This window comes from Globicephala melas, chromosome 15 (assembly GCF_963455315.2).
Source record: "Globicephala melas chromosome 15, mGloMel1.2, whole genome shotgun sequence".
Lineage (NCBI taxonomy): Eukaryota > Metazoa > Chordata > Mammalia > Artiodactyla > Delphinidae > Globicephala > Globicephala melas.
In genome coordinates this window covers 54,899,080-54,922,278 of record NC_083328.1, presented here as the reverse complement: position 1 = coordinate 54,922,278, position 23,199 = coordinate 54,899,080, and the positions used below count along the sequence as shown (strand labels likewise).

The following is a 23,199-nucleotide window of genomic DNA, read 5'->3' as shown; positions in this document are numbered from 1 at the left end:
TGCCTACAGATACAAGCCCATTATTTAATTAGTGTCATCTCAGCAAAAGTGAGAGTTTGGACATCATTCATCTTTCTTATCATTTTGCCTTATTTTTCAGTTGGTTTGAAACTGAGTGAGAAAGAGGGGTGCTATTTATTTATTAGGGTCCTGGATTGTAAGGGCTGAAATTCCATATGCTGCTTTGACATCTACAGGGCCCCAAAAGCCTAGCTGTGAGTTCCTCTGTTTTCACCAGATATATCCCTCCACCCAGTGAGAAACGCTCTTGTCCTGCTAGTTCCTCTATCAGTGGGAATAGCTGCACCCCCAATCCTCAACCTAATGGGTTTCACCTCCCTGCCAGTTGGCAAAATCATCCAAACAAGTCAATCACATCCTCCCATGGGAGCCAAGGGTCACCTCAGCCTCTTGTCCCTATAGACCCTGCTGCTCACATCCCCTGCTGGTTCATTCTATTCCCAAGCACAGCTCCCACGTGACCCTGCCTGGTGTGCAGTGTCCTCCTCCCCTGGGCTGGCAGTATATGAGACCAGCCAAGTGCTTTCACCCTCATTGTTCTAGTTTGAGGTGTTGTGGGTTCAGTTATCTACTACTATTGGTGCTGGAGAGTCCTGCATTCATCAACGGGGTGAATAGGAGGTGGTCAGAATAGCACACTTGAATTGCAATGCCTTCCTCATGAAGCGTTCCCAGACTGCATCACTAACATAATCATCTGTCTTTCTCTGAGTTACTCTTCACTTATCACTAGATTATTCTAGTTTTTGTGTGGAAGAAAAGCTCCCTGAGGTCAAAGACTGTGTCTTCTACTACTTTATGTTTCCATACGTATAGGTTGGGCACAAAGTAGAACCCAGCAACCTGTAGATCTACCAGGTTGTAGCAGATGCTGTTGGTGCCCCTCTATTATCCCTTTGCTTTTATCACTTCACTGTATGCCTGTCCACTGCCACCTGCTAAAACCTGCATTTCTTTGTTGGAAGGCCTTCTCTGGCTTCCAGATTCCTCTTGGTAACTTGCACAGAATTTCCAGAGTGGCCCTCACAAATGACTTATGAGGGTTGGTGTATAAATATCCTAGTTCCCTCCCACCCTCTCACTCCTGGGAGAACTCTGAGGTGTGATCTACACCAGCTCCAAGAGTTCTGTGGCAGGAATAAGCATCAGCTGTGCACAGTGGAAACTTGTTCAATAACACAGCTTGTATTGACTGCCTTCCCTTGACTGCCTCATTTCCTATCTCCCTATAGGTGCTTACTGAGGGCTACCTGCACATGAATCCTTGTCTCAGGGTCTATTTTAGGGGTAAACCACACTAAGGCACAGGTTTGAGGCTCTGCACTAAGCACTATGGAAACATGAAGATAGGAGTGGTTATTATGCTTAAAACACAATGTCCTTTGGAAAAGACTGTCTGTGTCCCCAGACACAGCATGAGATTAAAAGACAGATTGGCATCAGATTACAAAGACTCTGGGGTGCTAGACTCAGGATTTGGCATGTATTCTATAGGCATCGAAACTTTTGGAGGTTTTGTAAGGAATGAGATATATTAGAAAGACTCTTCAGTGGTGATATTCTGATGCTTAATATGGATGAGTATAGATTCCAAGGGACAGTCAGGGGCTCCTGAAGGGGTGAAGAGACAAGTTAGAGGAGCATTATGATGGTCTAGCCATGACTTGCCAAGAGATGAAGCTGGAGGGACTATTGCCAGGACCTGGGGTAGGGCTGCACCTGGTGTAGGGGTGTGTGGGTGGCAGTAGAACAGGGAGAAAGGAAAAGAATGATGGTAGTATCTCCTGCTTGGGTGACTGGGAGATGGTGGAATGGCTGACAGAGCTGGAAGCTGACTGAGGCAGAGCTGGTTTGGGGTGGAAAATGAACCACTCTGTATTGTAACAGAATGGTTGCTTCCTGAGAATCTCCCATGTTACAAAAGAAAGAAGAAACAAGAAAGAAAGAAAGAAAGAAAAGAAAGAAAGAAAGAAAGAAAGAAAGAAAGAAAAAAGAAAGGAAGGAAGGAAGAAGGAAAGAAAGAAAGAAAGAAAGAAAGAAAGAAAGAAAGAAAGAAAGAAAGAGAAAGAAAGAAAAACCCCACAACTACATTAGGAAGACAAAGGTTTCAATGGAACAAAGGTGATGAGAACAGTGGTAACTCACTTGAGTAAACATCAGAATCATTCAGGGTTGGGTAAAATGCAGATGCCTAGGTCCTAGCTCAGGGGATTCCCATTCAGTAGGGGCCCAGGAATCTGACTTTGTACCATTGTACCAAACATACTTTGTATCATTTCCCCTGGGGAATTTTGTGCATTTGGTTAATAGGTAAGTTTCATAAACACTGGGTTCAGAGCTTACGAGCCTCAAAGTTGTGATAACAAAATTGTTTTTTCTTGCAGGAATTAAGTTATAAATAGGAAGATGCCTCTTATACCTGTATGTGTATTATATTATCATAAATGAAAAATAATCACCGGGTTGATTAAAAAGGACCACAGACCTAAATAGCACTGAGAATAAGGGAAAAACTGGAGTTGAAAGGAGATAAAAGGGAAAAAGATGATTAAAAACACATCATCAAAATGAGCATAACTCACAATGGTGGACCAAGAAGATGTGACACAAATTGCCCCCCTCAAGCAGAGCCACTGGTAGTCCAGTGCTGGCCTACAGCTATTTACATAAATAAAACATGTATCAGATTTGTCTGAAGCTGCTATTAGAAATTTTACTTTATAAATTTACAATAGATCAAGGACTTACAGAACATCTCATGCAAATATATGCAAATAAGCACATGGATGTATGCAAAAAAGAAAGGCAAGAATGTCCTTCCCTCTTTTTTGCAACTGAACCCTGTAATCTTATTTTAAAATCAGCTCTGCCACAAAGTCACCAAAAACAAGAGTACATACTGTATGATTCCATTTTTACGAAGTTAAAAAATAGGCAAAACTAAACTATGATGCTAGAAATCAGATCAGTGGTTGCCTGGGATGGGAGGAATGACTGGTAAGGGGCACAAGGAAACTTTCTAGGGATGGAAATGTTCTATATCTTTGGGTAGTGGTTACAGGAAAAACTTCGCACATGCTATCTTGACTTGAAGCTGCCTTGGCTAACCTAGTTAATGTGGCTTCTAAGTAGTAACCTGCCTAAAATGCTGCTTTTGCTTTTGTGTTTGGTGAGGTTCGTGGTTATATGACGTGCCTGTATCTGAAGCAGATGTGGTGTATGGGGGCATGGCCCAGAGCTGGGAGGCTCAGGAGCCTCACTCTTGTCCACATTTGGGAGAACATGAGCCACAACTGGAGAAACCAAGTCTCCTTTTGCCTCGATAGATGGGCACGCATTTGAATCTGGAGTAATGCCAACGTTTAGAGCTGAAGTGAGGAAAGAGGCAACCTGGGCCACCTCCCTGTTTACCCCTACCCAACATCCTCACCTGTCGATAGCGATGGCCAGCAGGGCATTGGTGGAGACATAGAGTGAGACGGTACGCAGGTAGTTGACAGAGGCACAGAGCACATGGCCGTGCTTCCAGGAGAGCTGGCGCACCACATAGTAGTCCATCTCGAAGGGGCAGCAGACAATGGCCACCAGGAAGTCGGAGATGGCCAGGTTAGCAATGAGCAGGTTGGTGAGGTTGCGCAGCTTCTTATAGCGGGCAAGGGCAGTGATAAAGACAAAATTGCCAATGCCACAAATCAGCATGATGCCCACAAGTGCCACCCCGATAATGATCTTGGCTGCAAAGAAGGTGTGAGTCTTGGTCATATCCTCATCCTCATCTAGAGGGAGGTCGTAATCACCATAACTGAAGTTGAAGGGGAGGGAGGAGGCATGGTCTTGGGGTATACTGAAGTTAGCTGCAAAACTAGTGTTTCCATTCTGGGCTGCCATGGTGAAGCTTGCCAGTGAGTGGTATGCAGGAGTCTCCGCGGTCTGAGTACTCTGAGCTGGGGGTCCAGACCCTCTGCTTTCATGAGGTCAGAGATCTTAGCACCCTGCCCACATCTGTGGGGAGTCAAGACGCCATCATGGATCCTGGAAGGAGACACAACCAGTTGATAAAATATAGGAGAACACCTGGTAGCATCCTCCCAGAGTTCTCCCAGGTATAGGCCAACCAGACACAGTGTCTAACCCACAGACAGAACTACCCGCGGCACAGAGGGGAGGACACATGAGTTCCGGAAATTGGGAAACCCTCTATTGGCTGTTTGGCTATCGAGAGGGACTGGGCATGGGATGGATTGGACTCCCCAGAGACACCCAAGAAGAATGTGTATCTTTGCCCTTTGTCCAGGGACCAGGACCAGTTTGACTGCCCAGTCCCCCTCCCCCCAGCAGCCCCCACAGGGGTCTTCTGTAAGTTTTTCCCAGCTGCTCAGGCAGCTGACCCAGGACTCTATGGCAGTCACAACATTGTGCCAGCTGTTGGCCAGGGACAATGAAGCCAGAGGATGGTGATACAGCAGGGTCCTTCCCCCAAAGCAGGGACTGCTCCCTCTGTCCTGGCCAGTCCACAGACTTGGAAGTCACAATTTTCACACGGACAGGCTGAGTCAACTTGGGCCACTGATTTATGCTCTCTGAATCCCAGTTTTCCTGTAAACCAAATTCCTGTTGCCTAGCCCAGGGCCTGGCACAGAGTAGGGGCTGGATAGGAATCTGCTGAAGGAATGAATGAGGATCCTGACCAGGACTCTGCAGGTGGAGGGGCCTGTGGGTGAGAGGTAATTCTGCTGCGCTACTGGGCCGCTCTAGAAAGAAGTCCTCTGTCTGCTCCCCTTCCCTGTCTCCACTCTTTTGAGCTGTCCCTTCACCAGGCCCCCAGCTCCCCTTCCAGAATCAGCCTTGATTGGGAGGTACCACATCTTGTCACCAAAGTCTGTGTCCTCTGAAAGTGGTGGCTGCTCCAAGACCTCGCTTAACTGAAAACAGCCACCCAAGGGGCGTGGGGGAAGTGTCAGTGAGGACCCAGGAGGGCCTGAGGGCTGACCTGTCTCTTATGGCCTAAGTCCTCTACATTCTTGGTGCCTCCAGATGCCCGCGGGGGAGGAAATAAAGTCTCTGAAGTACTGAGCCCTCAGGAGATGGGGCACTATTGGGTTCGCTGTGTCTGACCGACTGGAAAAAGAACCCAGATCCAGCACCTGCGGAATGGGGTTCCCGGCCATCCAGCCATGAACCACCTTCCCCCACCTCTTAGCACACCTGGAAAGGACTCCAAGTGTGGGGGCTGTGGGATGCTGGAAGCAAGAAGTGGACCAAACTGGACAGTAGGTTTGGCCCAGCCCTCTGAGAAGAGAGGGAGAACGAAGGACAGGAACTGCTCCCGGAAGGGACAGCAGTCGCAGGGTGGCGGGGACACTCCAACCTGCGGCGCGCCTGCCTACTATATACCCGAGGGGAGGCTCAAAACCGCAGCAGGGGGCGTCCTCTTTTTGGGTCGCCTCTCCGTCTCACGCGACACCCCAACCCCCACAGACACTGCACAGCCTGAGACGGAGAAGCGGGAGTTGCGCCCTCTCGGCTTCTACGTTCGGCTGCTCTTAGGTCCCGGGACCCGCGAGGAGACAGCGGGCGCCCAGGCTAGAGCAGGTCCCCTCCCCGTTACCGCTGGATGCACTCGCTGCCCTCGACCAGCCCGCTCCAAGATCCCCGTCCTTCCTCTCCCTTATTAACCACCCGGCACGGCCGCGCGGCTCCCGGAGGCGCTGCCCCAGCAGGGGCGGAAATCGTCGGAAATTTAAGCTCGAGAAGCAAAGCCTGTGGGATCTCCGGGCGGGAAGAAAACTGGGGGTGGAGGGAGGAGACGGTGAACGGGAATTTTCCCAGAGAAAATTCCTCCCCTTTCCTGCTCACCTTCCCGAGGGTGTCCCCCGTCCACGCCCTCCCCTGCAGTTTGGCGCCCGCCCACCCACTGGCTCCCTCGGTCTGCGGCCTCACTGCCCAGTCCCAGCCTACGGTCCCCGGCCTGGTCATCTGAGGGCATCCACACCTCTAGTGCGAGCCAGCCAGGGCGCATCCCTAGGGCGGCAGCAGGCAAAGCGTCCCGAAGACCCCAGAGAAAGAAGTGGGCATCGGACCCCTCAGCCCGGGCGACGCCCCCCACTCGGCCACTGGAACCCCGGGACTGCGCGGAGCTCTGCACCTACGGGCTTCCGCGCTTCCCTGTCCACCTGGCGGTCTCGGGGACCCGCACTTGCACTGCGCAGGAGGTGTTCCTCTTTCTTCCTGGCTCAGCGCGCTTCCCAGGCGAGTCGCCGTCTCCGGGTTTCCGCTAGAGTTGGCGCTCCGCCCGCGAAGCTCTTCCCGGCTTCTGGGGCGCGGCCGAGTGCTCCCGCCCCGCGCTCGGCTCCGCCCCGGGGTCCCCGCCTGTCTCTGCGCGGAGGCGAAGGGTGGGCACTCGGCTCCTGCAACTGGTGCTCCCCGGGCGCCGGACGCATGGAGCTCTAGCCTCCTTGGCGCGGGTGGGTCCCTCTAGAGAGTTTCTGAGCCCTCCGTACCCCCGTGTGAATGGAACGTAGTAGCCTTTTATTTTTTTTAAACATCTTTATTGGAGTGTAATTGCTTTATAATGGTGTGTTAGTTTCTGCTTTATAACAAAGTGAATCAGCCCATACATGCCCATATCCCCTCCCTCTTACGTCTCCCTCCCACCCTCCCTACCCCACCCTGTAGGTGGTCACAAAGCACCGAGCTGACCTCCCCGTGCTATGCAGCTGCTTCCCACTAGCTAGCTAATTTACATTTGGCCTTTTAGATAATGCGATTCCGAAGAACCCGGGAGGCCCTCTGCACCCCTAGGTGGCGCCCCAAGGGGGTCGCCAGTGAAGGAGCCGAGGATCCGAGGATCCTGTCTTCCAGGGAGTCCAGTGACAGCGTCCGCTCCTGCTACACAGTGACTCCTTCTGGAGGAGCCCAGGGTGCATTCCATCGTTCAGGGAGCTGGTGCTGGGGATACTCCGGCGAGTGCAGAATGGGACTTTAGGATTGTGGGGGAGGAGACCCCCGGGAGGAAGCTGGGGACCGGGGGCAGCTTACCCTGCTCAAAGCTCCGATCCCGAAGTCCTCACTAAAACCTGAGATGTCCACAACTGCCAAAGTCCTTGGTCATTCAAAGACCATCCCAGCTGCTCCTCCTCCTGTCTTTAGGGGGACGCCCGAGCCCTCCACTTTGTTTACAACAGGCTCTGATTTTAGGCAATTTCTATTGCCTCTCTGGTCCTTGGTTTCCTTACACATTGAGCAAGGGGATTAAACTCTCAGGACCTGCGAATTCTGATGACTGGTAGCTGCAAAGCACAGAGGGAAGCTCTGGCTTTACAGAATTGGAACTGGAAACTGTGGCAGGAGACTGAAGGTCTAAAGGGATTCCCTGCTGTTAAATCTCAGCCAATGATTATTGACAGCTTGGAATGTGGACTCTGCTTTGTCAGCTCTTCCCATCTTTCCAGAGAGTCTGGGATTTCAGAACTTTATAAATAAAGTTGGGTTAGTTAAAACAAAACAAAAACTCTGTGTTGGCCAAAGAGAACTTATCTCAGAATGAATATAGTCCACTGGGATGCCAACTTAAAATACCTGAATAGATGATTAAGAAACCCTTTGGGTGGTGACATTATGTGATTCTTCTGCCTTTCACCTTATGTAGAACTAACCCCCCCCCTTCTCCTCTTTAAGTTTTTTTTTTCCAGATGTATTGGATATAATTAACATATAACATTGTGTAAGTTTAAGATATACAACGTGAAGATTTGATACATGTATACATTGTGAAATGATTACCACAATAAGGTTAGTTAACACATCCATCACCTCACATAATTTTATTTTTTTGATGGTGAGACCATTTAAGATTTACTCTCTCATCAACTTTCAAGTATATAATACAGTATTGTTAACTGTAATCATCATGCTGTACATTAGATATCCAGAACTTATTCATCTTTTAAGTGCAAGTTTCAACCAACATCTCCCCATTACCTCTCCAGCCCCTGGCAACCACCATTCTACAATATTCCATTATATGTATATCTCATCTGTTCATCCATCCATGGACACTTAGGTTGTTTCCATGTTTAGGCTATTGTGAATAATGCTGCCATGAACACAGGGGTGCAGTTATCTCTTCAAGATAGTGGTTTTGTTTCCTTCTGATATATACCCAGAAGTGGGATTGCTGGATCATATGGAGTTCTACTTTTAATTTTTTGAGGAACTTTCACACCTTTTTCCATAGTGGCTGCACCAATTTACATTCCAACCGACAGTGTACAGGGTTCTCTACAACCTTGCCAACACTTGTTATCCTTTGTCTTTTTGATAATAGCCATTCTAACAGGTGTGAGGTAATAACTCATTGTGATTTTGATTTTCATTTCCCTGATGATTAGTGATATTGAGCATCTTTTCATGTACTTGTTAGCCATTTGTATGTTTTCTTTGAAAAAATGCCCTCTGTCCATTTTAAAATCAGATTATTATTATTATTGCTATTGAGTTATATGAATTCCTTATACATTTTGGATATTAACCCCTTATCTATTAGCTGGTTTGCAAATATTCTCTCCTATCCCATAGGCTGCCTCTTCATTCTGTTGACTGTTTCTATTGCTGTGCAGAAGCTTTTTAATTTGAGGTAGTCCTGCTTGTTTATTTTTGTTTTTATTGAGTGTGCTTTTAGTGTAATACCTAAAAAATGGTCACAGAGACCAATGTCATGGTGTTTTCCTCTAGGAGTTTGAATTTCAGGCCTTACATTTAAGTCTTTAATCCATTTCAAGTTAATTTTTGTGAGTGATATATATATATATATATATATATAGAGAGAGAGAGAGAGAGAGAGAGAGAGCGCCAATTTCATTCTTTTGCATGTAAATATCCAGTTTTTCCAATACCATTTATTGAAATGACTATCTTTTCCCCACTGGGTATTCTTGGCTCTATTGTCAAATATTAGTTAAGTGTATTTGTATGGGTTTATTTATGGGCTCTGCATTCTATTCCATTAGACTGTGTGTCTGTTTTTATGCTAGCACCATACTGTTTTGATTATTATAGCTTTGTAGTTTAGTTTGAAACCAGAATGTGTGATGACTCCAGCTTTGTTCTTCTTTTTCAGGATTTCTTTGGCTATTCCAGGTCTTTTGTGGTTCCATATGAATTTTAGGAATTTTTTTTTTAAAGTTCTTCTTTAGGGCTTCCCTGGTGGTGCAGTGGTTGAGAGTCCGCCTGCCGATGCAGGGGACATGGGCTTGTGCCCTGGTCTGGGAAGATCCCACATGCTGTGGAGCGGCTGGGCCTGTGAGCCATGGCCACTGGACCTGCGCGTCCAGAGCCTGTGCTCCGCAACGGGAGAGGACACAACAGTGAGAGGCCTGCGTACCGAAAAAAAAAAAAGTTCTTCTTTAAATTTGTGGTAGAATTCACCAGTGAAAGCATCCTGTCCTGGGGTTTTCTTTGGTGAGAGTCTTTTGATTATGGCTTCAATCTTCTTAGTCATCATTGATCTGTTCTATTGTTCTATTGTTGTCTATTTCTTAATGATTCAGTCTTGGTAGGTTGTATGTATGTTTCTATGAATTTATCTGTTCCTTCTAGGTTATCCAATTTGTTGTCATAGTAACCTTAGGATTCTTTGTATTTCTGTGGTACCAGTTGTAATATCTCTTCTGTCATCTACACTTTTGTTTTTTGAGTCCTCTCTTATTTTCCTTGGTTAGTCTAGTTAAAGTTTTGTCAATTTTCTTTATCTTTTCAAAAAACCAACTCAGTTTTATTGATTTTTTTTCTGTCTTTCTAATCTTTATTTTATTTATTTCTCCTCTAATCTTTTTTTATTTTCTTCCTTCTGCTAATGTTGGGTTTCTTCGTTTTTCTTTTTCTAATTCCTCGAGGTGTAAATTTAGGTTGTTTATTTGAGATCTTTCTCTTTTCTTAATGTACAAATTTATTGCTATAAACTTCCATCTTAGGACTGCTTTTGATACATCCCATAAGTTTTGGTATGCAGTGTTTTCATTTTTGTTTGTCTCAAAGTATTTTCTGATTTTCTTTTTGATTACTTCTTTGACTCATTGGTTATTCAGGAGTGTGTTGTTTAGTTTCCACATAATTGTGAAATTTGCAGTTTTTTCCTGTTACTGATTTCTGGTTTCATATCATTGCAGTTGGAATAGACACTAAATATGGTTTCAATCTCCTTAAATTTGTTAAAGCTTGCTTTGTGACCCAATATAGAATGTCCTGGAGAATATTTTGTGTGCACTTGAGAAAAATGTGTATTTTGTTGTTGTTGTATGGAATGTTCTGTATGTGTCTCTTACATCCATTAGGTCTATAGTGTTATTCAGGTGTGTTATTTATTAATTTTCTGTCTGGATGATCTGTTCAATGTGAAAAGTGGGGCATTGATGTTCCCTACTATTTTTATATTGCTATCTATTTCTCTCCTCAGTTCTGTAAATATTTGTTTAAAATACTTAGGTGTTCTAATGTTGGGTGCATATGGATTTACAATTGTTGTATATTCTTGATGAATTGACTGACCCCTTTACCACTATCTAGTATATTTCTTTTTCTCTTGTGACCAATTTTGACTGAAAGTCCATTTTATCTGTTACTCAATTTGCATGGAATATCTTTTTCCATCATTCACGTTCAAGCTATGTGTGTCCTTAAAGCTAAAGTGAGTGTCTTGTAGATAGCATGTTGTTGGATCTTATTTTTTTATCCATTCAACCACCTTGTGTCTTTCAATTAGAGAATTTAGTCCTTTTATATTTAAAGTAATTATTGATAGGTAAGGACTTACTATTGCCATTTTGTTAATTGTTTTCTACTTATTTTTTAGTTCCTTAGTTGCTTTTTTCCTTTCTTACTTGTCTTCTGTTGTGATTCTTTTTTTTTTGGTAATAATATGTTTTATCTTTTTCTTTATCTTTTGGGTAACCACTATAGGTTTTTTCTTTGTGGTTACTATGAGGCTTACATAAAACACCTTCTAGATGTAATATTTTTTTAAAAAGCTGATAAAGCTGATAACAGCTTACCTTAAACTGCATACAAAAAGTCTACAATTTTACTTCTCTCCCCATATTTTTTACTACTGATGTCATAGTTTACACCTTTTAATATTGAGCATTCATTAACATGTTATTGTAGCTATGGTTACTTTTACTATTGTTTTTTAATTTTTATACTTGAGATAAAAGTGATTTACTTACCACGATTACAGTATTAGGGTATTCTGAACTTGATTTTATATTTACCTTTACCAGTGAGTTTTATATGTTTTCATATTGCTAGTTAGCATCCTTTTGTTTCAACTCGAAGAAATTCCTTTAGAATTTCTTGTAAGACAGGTCTAGTGGCAATGAACTTGTACACATTAACCAGTTAAAAAAAAAAGAAATCATATAAAATCTACTCTCAGTCCTCAATAGAATTAAACTAGAAATCAATAACAGAAAGATAGCTGGAAAACCTCAAAATATTTGGAAATAAAACAACACACTTCTAGAGGAAACTTGCACAAGCCTCTTAGATAGCCTCATCCAGCAGAGGGCAGGCAGCAGAAGCAAGAAGAAATACAATCCTGCAGCCTGTGGAACAAAAACCACATTCACAGAAAGATAGACAAGATGCAAAGGCATAGGGCTATGGACCAGATGAAGGAACAAGATAAAACCCTAGAAAACAACTAAATGAAGTGGAGATAGGCAACCTTCCAGAAAAAGAATTCAGAATAATGATAGTGAAGATGATCCAGGACCTCGGAAAAAGAATGGAGGCAAAGATCGAGAAGATGCAAGAAATGTTTAACAAATACGTAGAAGAATTAAAGAACAAACAAACAGAGATGAACAATACAATAACTGAAATGAAAACTACACTAGAAGGAATCAATAGCAGAATAACTGAGGCAGAAGAATAGATAAGTGACCTGGAAGACAGAATGGTGGAATTCACTGCTGTGGAACAGAATAAAGAAAAAAGAATGAAAAGAAATGAAGGCAGCCTAAGAGACCTCTGGGACAACATTAAACGCAACAACGTTCGCATTATAGGGGTCCCAGAAGGAGAAGAGAGAGAGAAAGGGCTAGAGAAAATATTTGAAGAGATTATAGTCAAAAACTTCCCTAACAAACATGGGAAAGGAAATAGCTACCCAAGTCCAGGAAGTACAGAGAGTCCCATACAGGATAAACCCAAGGAAGAAACACACTGAGACACATAGTAATAAAATTGGCAAAAATTAAAGACAAAGAAAAATTGTTGAAAGCAGCAAGGGAAAAATGAAAAATAACATACAAGGTAACTCCCATAAGGTTAACAGCTGATTTCTTAGCAGAAACTCTACAAGCCAGAAGGGAGTGGCATGATATACTTCAGGTGATGAAAGGGAAGAACCTACAACCAAAATTACTCTACCCGGCAAGGATCTCATTCAGATTCGATGGAAAAATCAAAAGTTTTACAGACAAGCAAAAGCTAAGAGAATTGAGCACCACCAAACCAGCTCTACAACAAATGCTAAAGGAACTTCTCTAAGTGGGAGACATGAAAGAAGAAAAAGACCTACAAAAACAAACCCAAAACAATTAAGAAAATGGTCATAGGAACGTACATATCAATAATTACCTCAAACGTGAATGGATTAAATGCTCCAACCAAAAGACACAGGCTTGCTGAATGGATACAAAAACAAGACCCATCTATATGTTGTCTATAAGACACCCACTTCAGACCTAGGGGCACATACAAACTGAAAGTGAGGGGATGGAAAAAGATATTCAATGCAAATGGAAATCAAAAGGAAGCTAGAGTAGCAATACTCATATCAGATAAAATAGACTTTAAAATAAAGAATGTTACAAGAGACAAGGAAGGACACTACCTAATGATCAAGGGATCAAACCTAGAAGAAGATATAACAATTACTAATATATATGCACCCAACAGAGTGGCACCTCAATACATAAGGCAACTGCTAACAGCTATAAAAGAAGAAATCAACAGTAACACAAAAATAGTGGGAGACTTTAACACCTTACTTACACCAATGGACAGATCAACCAAAATGAAAATAAATAAGGAAACACAAGCTTTAAATGATACATTAAACAAGATGGACTTAATTGATATTTATAGGACATTCCATTCAAAAACAGCAGATTAAATTTTCTTCTCAAGTGCACGTGGAATATTCTACAGGATAGATAACATCTTGGGTCACAAATCAAGCCACAGTAAATTTAAAAAAATTGAAATAATATCAAGCATCTTTTCTGACCACAAGGCTATGAGATTAGAAATGAAGTACAGGGAAAAAAACGTAAAAAACACAAACACATGGAGGCTAAACAATACATTACTAAATAACCAAGAGATCACTGAAGAACTCAAAGAGGAAATCAAAAAATACCTAGAAACAAATAACAATGAAAACACGATGATCCAAAACCTATGGGATGCAGCAAAAGCAGTTCTAAGAGGGAAGTTTATAGCTATACAAGCCTACCTCAAGAAACAAGAAGAATCTCAAATAAACAATCTAAACTTACACCTAAAGGAACTAGAGAAAGAAGAACAAACAAAACCCAAAATTAGCAGAAGGAAAGAAATCATAAAGATCAGAGCAGAAATAAATGAAATAGAAACAAAGAAAACAATAGCAAAGATCAATAAGACTAAAAGCTGGTTCTTTGAAAAGATAAACAAAATTTGATAAACCATTAGCCAGACTCATCAAGAAAAAGAGGGAGAGGACTCAAATCAATAAAATTAGAAATGAAAAAGGAGAAGTTACAACAGACACCGCAGAAATACAAAGCATCCTAAGAGACTACTACAAGCAACTCTATGCCAATAAAATGGACAACCTGGAAAAAATGGACAAATTCTTAGAAAGGTATAAGCTCCCAAGACTGAACCAGGAAGAAATAGAAAATATGAACAGACCAATCACAAGTCATGAAATTGAAACTGTGATTAAAAATCTTCCAACAAACAAAAGTCCAGGACCAGATGGCTTCACAGGTGAAGTCTATCAAACATTTAGAGAAGAGCTAACACCCATCGTTCTCAAACTCTTCCAAAAAATTGCAGAGGAAAGAACACTTCCAAATTCATTCTATGAGACCACCATCACCCTGATACCAAAAGCAGACAAAGATACTACAAAAATAGAAAATTAAGACCAATATCACTGATGAATATAGATGCAAAAATCCTCAAGAAAATACTAGCAAACAGAATCCAACAACACATTAAAAGGATCATACACCATGATCAAGTGGGATTTATCCCAGGGATAAATTGATTGATTGTGTATCAATCAATGTGATACACTATATTAACAAATTGAAGAATAAAAACCAAGTGATCATCTCAATAGATGTAAAGAAAGTTTTTGACAAAATTCAACACACATTTATGATAAAAGCTCTCCAGAAAGTGGGCATAGAGGGAACCTACCTCAACATAATAAAGGTCATATATGACAAGCCGACAGCAAACATCTTTCTCAATGGTGAAAAACTGAAAGCATTTCCTCTAAGATCAGAAACAAGACAAGGAGGTCCACTCTCACCACTATTATTCAACATAGTTTTGGAAGTCCTATCCACATCTATCACAGAAGAAAAAGAAATACAAATTGGAAAAGAAGAAGTAAAACTGTCACTGTTTGCAGATGACATGATTCTATACATAGAGAATCCTAAAGATGACACTAGAAAACTACTAGCGCTAATCAATGAATTTGGTAAAGTTGCAGGATACAAAATTAATGCACAGAAATCTCTTGCATTCCTATACACTAATGATAAAAAATCTGAAAGAGAAATTAAGGAAACACTCCCATTTACCATTGCAACAAAAAGAATAAAATACCTAGGAATAAACCTACCTAGGGAGACAAAAGACCTGTATGCAGGAAACTATAAGACACCGATGAAAGAAATTAAAGATGATACCAACAGATGGAGAGATATACCATTTTCTTGGATTGGAAGAAGCAATATTGTGAAAATGACTATACTACACAAAGCAATCTACAGATTCAATGCAATCCCTATCAAATTACCAATGGCATTTTTTTCGGAACTAGAACAAAAAATCTTAAAATTTATATGGAGACAAAAAAGACCCCAAATAGCCAAAGCAGTCTTGAGGGAAAAAAACGGAGCTGGAGGAATCAGACTCCCTGACTACATACTATACTACAAAGCTACAGTAATCAAGACAATATGGTAGTGGCACAAAAACTGAAACATAGATCAATGGAACAAGATAGAAAGCCCAGAGATAAACCCATGCACCTATGGTCAACTAATCTATGACAAAGGAGGCAAGGATATGCATATATATAGATAGATAATACACACACATATACATATGGAATATTACTCAGCCATAGAAAAGAATGAAATATTGCCATTTGCAGAAACACGAATGGGCCTAGAGATTATCACACTAAGTGAAGTGAGTCAGAGAAAGACACATGTCATATGATATCACTTATATGTAGAATCTAAAAAATAATACAAATGAATCTATGTATAAAACAAACTCTCAGACAAAGAAGACAAACTTATGGTTATCAAAGGGGAAAGGGAGCAGGGGAGGGATAAATTAGGAGTACGGAATTAACAGATCCAAACTACTATACATAAAATAGATAAGCAACAAGGGAGCTATACTCATAACACAGGGAGCTATACTCAAAACACAGGGAGCTATACTCAATATCTTGTAATAGCCCATAATGGAAAATAATGTGAAAAGAATAACTGAATCACTTTGCTGTACACCAGAAACTAACAATACATAAATTTCCATTTTTGGCTTAATTTACCTAAAATTGGATTCTGTTGCTTGCTATCCAGGACTCCTAACAGATTCAGATATTTTCATGCAGGAAAGAATAAGCTCGGAGAGGTTAAGTTGCAAAGGTCAGACAGTTAATAGGTGGCAGAGTAGAGATTCAAATGAGGTTCCAAAACCCAGATTTTCCCATTGCACTAACTTGAGAACTGTGGTTTCCCTAGTGCAAGGGAAAGGCAGTTGGGGTCAGGATTTATCACACATGCTCTTGCTCTAGTGAACTCTGCCTGCCTCAAAGGGAGTGTGGTATTGAAGCAAAAGCTGAACAAAGCAGGATAAAAACGAACAAGATTCCCAAGACCCGTATTTAATCTGGGGGCTCTGAGCGTTGCAGTCCAAACTGGCCATGATGGCAGTTCTCTAAGTGGAGGGTGTACCCAGACCTTTTTCAGAAGACACATACCTGGGCCTCATGTGGGTAGATTTTTATTCTATATATCAATAAGATTTTCCTGGCTTCTTCAGAAAAGTGTTCATTCTTCACCGAGGTTCCCACAAAAAACAACACGAAAACTTAAAATACTGTGATGTAAATCATTGACTATAAGAGGTGGCCCTTAATGCACTCAGCTCAAAACAGCAGAGCATCTTCCTAGCAGAATGGCATTTTGTTTTCTTAGTAATAGTCTCTCATATCAGCCAGGATTGTGTGAATACTTTTATTTCTTTTTTTAATTAAAAAATTCAGTTTTGGGCTTTTTCTCTATATTTAATTTAGTTTAGACACTTTTTGATCCTTTACTAGTTGAAAATGTCACTGAAAAACACACAGGCACCAGGAAGAGAAAATTAAAATCAGTGACAAGTTTAACATGGTTTTTTGGGTACGAGCTCTATATAACACATTTTGCTAGTCAGTGTAAGGCTTTGAAAGGTGAAGCGTAGAGTGCCTCTGAGCTGGGGCAAAGATGGAAAAATGAGAGATACCAGATTATCCAAAGGCACAGCTTGTTAAGGGAACTGGAAATAGATTTTGAGAAACCATATACCCAGTAAATGGCCTGAATCATACATACTTGTCTCTTGTTAAACAGAAGGCAACTAACATTTAAGTCCAGAATGTTTTCATAGGGATGAGAGCTGGGAGGTACTGGAGTGGCTTGCACCCTCAGGAGACTTCACAGTCTAGGTGGTGGCATATTTTTGGCTTTTGTATCACTTTGGGCCTGAGTTGGGAATAAAGAAGCCAAATCTTACTGTTCCTATCAGAAACAGTCTCAGTAGGAGAGATAGAAGATGCCCCTAAAAAAAAGGCATCCAAAGGCTCAGAACACTGGCACTCTTGCCTTTGACTTTGAGGGAAAGGTGGGTGAGAGTTGGTCGGGGGAGGATCATGCTAGCAGGAATTGCACAGGTACTTCTAGCCCCATCTTAGGATACCTGCACTCTCTTCACCACGCAATGCTCTCCCTGCCCCACTAGGGACGCTTTATAAGGAATGATGAGGATTAGAGTGCAGACAGGACCTGCAGGGGCCACTGGGCTTCCACATGGCAAAATTGGAATAGGGGCTGAAGGTGACCCCATGCAGTCATGCCATCTTTATTTGCTGACCCCCAGCACCCCAGTTGGAGATGAGGCTGGAGTGAAAGAAAGAGAGGAAAAGGCAGACAAGAGACAGCTGAGATGTGGTATTATAAATGTTCATGTTTATACTTACACTGAAAGGTAAGAAGTGAAGCAGTCTTTGAAAACAAACATGATTACCAAAGGGGAAAGGGTGGGGAGGGATAAATTAGGAGCTTGGGATTAACATATACACACTACCATATATAAAGTAGATAATCAACAAGGACCTACTGTATAGCACAGGGAACTCTACTCAATAGTCTGTAATAACCTATATGGGGAAAGAATCTGAAAAAGAATGGATATATGTATAACTGAATCACTTTTCTGTACACCTGAAACTAACACAACATTGTAAATCAACTATACCCCAATATAAAATAAAAATCAAATTAAAAAAAAAGTTAAGAAGTGAAGGAGTGAGCCCACCATTGACATTGTCCATGTCTGAAGGCCCAGTAGGAGCCATACCCTTTCTTCTAATTCCATTCTCCCAATTTCCATTTTGTTTTTAATGGCAAAGGCCATCTCTGATATTCATTATTGCCCCATGGTGTGTCTATTCCCATAGAATGCCTTTTGCTTTGTAATCTGCAACACTGGAGTTCAGACTGCAACTTTCCTGTTATTTAAGGCCAGCAAACTCAATCTGCTTCGCTGGATATTGAATTGCAGGGAGTTCAGAAGTCAGCATCTCCCTGTTTAACTTCTGCGCACCTTCCAAAGCTGGTTAACACCCTGACCTATCTGAAGCCCATCTGGTGGGCTCTACCTTCACAGAACTAGAGGCTGGCTTTTACCTCATGCCTTGAATTAGTGATTGTTGCTACTTTTATTGAAGTAGAACGTTTTCTTGATGGGACAACTACTATTTTCCACTTTTTCTTTTGCAGGCAGAACTTACCATTCTAAGGGGGGTCATTTTGCAATTGGACTGGTTTAGACAAAATCTGGCAACTCTCAGAACTAGTAAACAATAGTCTATCATCTTTTCTATGAATATATTTTATTGTAGTGAAAAACATAACATTACATTTACCCTCTTAACCATTTTGAAGTGTACAGTTCAGTAGTGTTAAACATATTTATCTTGTTGTGCAACAGATCTCTAGAATTTTCCATCTTGCAAAACTGAAACTCTAAATCCATTAAAATCTAGTCCCCCCTTCCCCTTCTCCCTGGCCCTTGGCAACCACTTTTCTACTTTCATCAACAGAGAAACATTAGGGGAAGTTATACTGAGTAGGCATGGGACTCAGATGATCCATCTCAAAGGCACCTGGGGATTAGTTTTTCACAGGGCCTTTGCCTCAGTCAGGCATCACTAGTTGCAACCACAAGAAATGCACTTGAACCAGCCCATGTCAAGGAGGGAAATCTAGTTGAGAGAGCCAGGCATATCTCATGGAACCCAAGTCAGAACTCTCAGGTCCAGAATCCCAGCTGGAGATCATTACGCAGCTTGTATCCCCACATTCTGGGGGCTCAGGCTGGTTTTCTGCACCCTCTCCTCTCTGTGTGTTTGCTCTGTTCTCTCTCCCTGTTCCAGACCCAGTTCTATCTGACTTCTCAGTTTTAAAGCCCAGGAATACTATGTGCCTGGAAGAAAGAGAATTTAACTCACCCAGCTCAGATCAGGCATACAGGGTGCATTTGTGTTAATTTGGAAAAGGCATCCTTCCTCCAGGCAGGCAGATGGAGCCCTGATCCAAGGCACACACTCAGGCTTCACTTGAGCCCACGCACTCCTTTCCTTGTGCAGGGTACAGCCCAGACAACAATACATGGCAGCCCTTGTCCACCTCTGGTCTAATCAGCTGTGGCTGGGTGGCTGCAGGCAGAATTGTATGGACTCTCCCAAGCAGGCGAGTGGGGAGACAGCACTCCTCCTCTCTACCCTCCACCTCAGGAACAAAAACAGCTCTGGAACTTTCCACCCTACCTCTTTCAGGGAGATCATGTTACAGTGGGGCTGGAGGTAATACTTTGTGTTGGCATATTCCACAAAGAAACTGTAACCCTGTTTATATGTATGAAGAACGTGATTAAGTCCAAGTTGATATGTGTGTTACTATGTATAGCAAAGAAAAAGAAAGAGATCACCTGGGCTCACTTTCTGCCATCAAACAACTGAGAGAAATACAAGATGGTTTCTGAGCCTCAACGCCAAGAAACAAATGGCTTATTAAAGAAGGAACAGAAGTTCTCTTTCAGGAGGCTTTCATTCTAGAAACTGGTACCATCTGGGATAGTGTGGAATTGTGTCTGCTGGGAGAGGGAGCAGGAGTGAGGCAGGGTCTAGAGTGCTTCTCCTGGCCCTACTGAATGGACAGGGATACCTCACTCAGAAAAAGCTATCAGATCTTTCCTTTTAAAAGTCTGTTTGAACCCACTCCTATAAATTGGCTCACAGTCTTCTGAAATCTGTTTGTAATTGTCAATCCTTATTCCCATATTAGACATAAAAACCCATCTGTATTTTGGGAAAGCGCTGGCTTTCTGCATCTGTTTTGCCTCCCCACTCTCCACCCTCCCTCATATTTGACAAGACTCAGGCTGTGTCAGGAGTCCCTGCTTCCCTTTTCTCCCTGCAGAGCAGGCTCTCCTGATGGGTCATCAGTCACTCAGGCTTCAATTCTAGGCCCTTCTAATGACATGGAATTTCCCAATTTCCTTTGATGCTAACAGCCACTGATCCTCCCTCACCATCCCTTTACACCCAGTATAGCTGGACACACGTTTCAAAATTCATTCTATTAGCCTTTGTGAAATGACAAGGCATTGTTCTCCTCTTGTAGTTGGAGGTCAATATATTTATAGTTGACCTTAGAATATTCTTTGAGACATTGGGACTATTTGTAGGCTCTCTGTTTCAGATTTCATTGTCTATTTTCTGCCACAAAATAACCCTAATTTGATTCAATTCAAGGTGTTCGATACCACCTCTGGGCTGGATGGGGAAATCATGGCAGGAGATGCTGATGATCACATTTACAACTTGGGCATAATTGGTTGAATTGGCTATGTCCAGTTTGTGTAGCCTCTGAATCTCTTTTAACCCATCATCCTGGTGTGTTATCTTCTTGTCCAGAGAATATTGTTAAACAACATGTCTTATGTTGTGGGTGTGATGTGACTTAGGCAACTAACTGTTCAGTGGTGCCTTGGAAGATTTTAAAAGTCTAAGGAGAAAAACAGTTTGGCTCATTTTATAGATCTTTGGCTAAAAGAGCTGCAGAGGATTTGTAGGGGCGAGGTTGTAAAATGTAGACAAAATCCCAGAGCAGCAAAAGACCGTTATGGAAAAGTCACGATGTAGATGCAATGACTTTTCCATGCACATGGTTTAAGAGTCCTGGACTTGAGTCATAAAGCTGTTAGGATATGAGCGCCAAGTAACTCAGAACAGCAAACCAAGAATAGTCTTCAAAAGAGATTTTAAAGTATTTTCTGCTAGGCAGGCAGTGACAGAATAGGGAATCCTTGGAGTGCAGAGGGCTATTGAGAAAATTATTACATTATTTAATATCAAATTAAGTAGCTGAACACTTTCTGCAGTGTTTATTAAATTTCCAGGGTTCAGGATACACTCTGGAAGAGAAAAAAATTAAGCATTATTGGATAATTGTGAAGTTTGGTTGTCAGATCATTTTTTTTACATTATCTAAAATATGAAATTGTTATGGGTAGAAATTGCAGATGAATAAACATGTCTTCTGATGCTTTTGTATAGGATTGTTGTAGAATATGTATTAATGAGTGGATCACATGCTGTATTTTTGCTTCTCAATTACTCAAACTGCAGAATGACTTACATCTGTTGATACATTTATATACAGGCACATTTGGTGGGTCTGGTTCTCAGGCTTAGCTGTGCATTGGAGTCACTCAAAGAGCTGTGAAACAATTCTGATACCTGGGGACTACTCCCAGGGATTCTGACTTAATTGGTCTGGAATGTGGCTTAGGTATTGGGATTTTTAAAACTTCTCCAGATGATTCTAACATGCAGGAAAGTTTGAGCATTCCTCTAAGGGATTTTCATACTACTTTCAACCCTCTGCAGCAAAGTTAGTCTTTGAGGTCGAATTGATTGGCCTTCATTGAGGCTTGGTGTTTCTATTGAACAGTGTGTTTATGTTAACAACCCAACTAAAGAACATTTGGAATGTTCCAATGTATTCTTCAACTGTACATGTCTATCTTGTACTAAAATAAACATGTAGTTAAAAAGTCACAAGATATTGATTTTGAGTTCACTTAAATTTAGAATTTGCTGAAACTATTTTAAGTTTTTTGGAAAACACTGGTAAACTTTCAGCATAAATTTAGTTTATTTTAAAATTAATTAATTTTTTTTACATCTTTATTGGAGTATAATTGCTTTACAATGGTGTGTTAGTTTCTGCTTTATAACAAAGTGAATCAGTTATACATATACATATGTTCCCATATCTCTTCCCGCTTGCATCTCCCTCCCTCCCACCCTCCCTATCCCAGCTCTCTAGGTGATCACATAGCACAGAGCTGATCTCCCTGTGCTATGCGGCTTCTTCCCACTAACTATCTATTTTATGTTTGGTAGTGTATATATGTCCACGCCTCTCTCTCACTTTGTCACAGCTTACCCTTCCCTCTCCCCATATCGTCAAGTCCATGCCCTAGTAGGTCTGTGTCTTTATTCCTGTCTTACCCCGAGGTTCTTCATGACATTGTTTTTTCTTAAATTCCATATATATGTGTTAGCATACGGTATTTGTCTTTCTCTTTCTGACTTACTTCACTCTGTATGACAGACTCTAGGTCCATCCACCTCATTACAAATAGCTCAATTTCGTTTCTTTTTATGGCTGAGGAATATTCCATTCTATATATGTGCCACATCTTCTTTATCCATTCATCCGATGATGGACACTTAGGTAGTTTCCATCTCCTGGCTATTGTAAATAGATCTACAATGAACATTTTGGTACATGACTCTTTTTGAATTATGGTTTTCTCAGGGTATATGCCCAGTAGTGGGATTACTGTGTCATATGGTAGTTCTATTTGTAGTTTTATAAGGAACCTCCATACTGTTCTCCATAGTGCCTGTACCAATTCACACTCCCACCAGCAGTGCAAGAGTGTTCCCTTTTCTCCACACCGTTTCCAGCATTTATTGTTTCTAGAATTTTGATGATGGCCATTCTGACTGGTGTGAGATTATATCTCATTGTAGTTTTGATTTGCATTTCTCTAATGATTAATGATGTTGAGCATTCTTTCATGTGTTTGTTGGCAGTCTGTATATCTTCTTTGGAGAAATGTCTATTTAGATCTTCTGCCCATCTTTGGATTGGGTTGTTTGTTTTTTTGTTATTGAGCTGCATGAGCTGCTTGTAAATTTTGGAGATTAATCCTTTGTCATTTGCTTCATTTGCAAATATTTTCTCCCATTCTGAGGGTTGTCTTTTGGTCTTGTTTATGGTTTCCTTTGCTGTGCAAAAGCTTTGCAGTTTCATTAGGTCCCATTTGTTTATTTTTGTTTTTATTTCCATTTCTCTGGGAGGTGGGTCAAAAAGGATCTTGCTGTGATTTATGTCACAGAGTGTTCTGCTGATGTTTTCCTCTAAGCGTTTGATAGTTTCTGGCCTTACATTTAGGTCTTTAATCCATTTTGAGCTTATTTTTGTGTATGGTGTTAGACAGTGATCTAATCTCATACTTTTACGTGTACCTGTC

At 41.7% G+C, this 23,199-nt stretch overlaps 1 protein-coding gene and 1 pseudogene across 4 annotated transcripts in view; one reads left to right on the top strand and one right to left on the bottom strand.

Moving 5' to 3' along the window:
* PROKR2 (prokineticin receptor 2) overlaps positions 1-23,199 on the bottom strand; it is a 190,450-nt gene that overhangs the window by 5,786 nt on the left and 161,465 nt on the right. For 2 of the 4 annotated variants that reach the window (XM_060285293.1, XM_060285292.1), the window contains exon 2: positions 3,452-4,053. In XM_060285293.1, the coding sequence (XP_060141276.1) occupies positions 3,452-3,909 (458 nt within the window). In that variant the 5' untranslated portion in view covers positions 3,910-4,053. Of the gene's footprint in view, positions 1-3,451; positions 4,054-6,013; positions 6,071-6,170; positions 6,289-23,199 lie in introns of those variants that run through there. The other 2 variants (XM_030872667.2, XM_060285294.1) reach the window with 2 other exon arrangements.
* LOC115861550 (PDZ and LIM domain protein 1 pseudogene) overlaps positions 6,782-23,199 on the top strand; it is a 197,063-nt pseudogene continuing 180,645 nt past the window's right edge.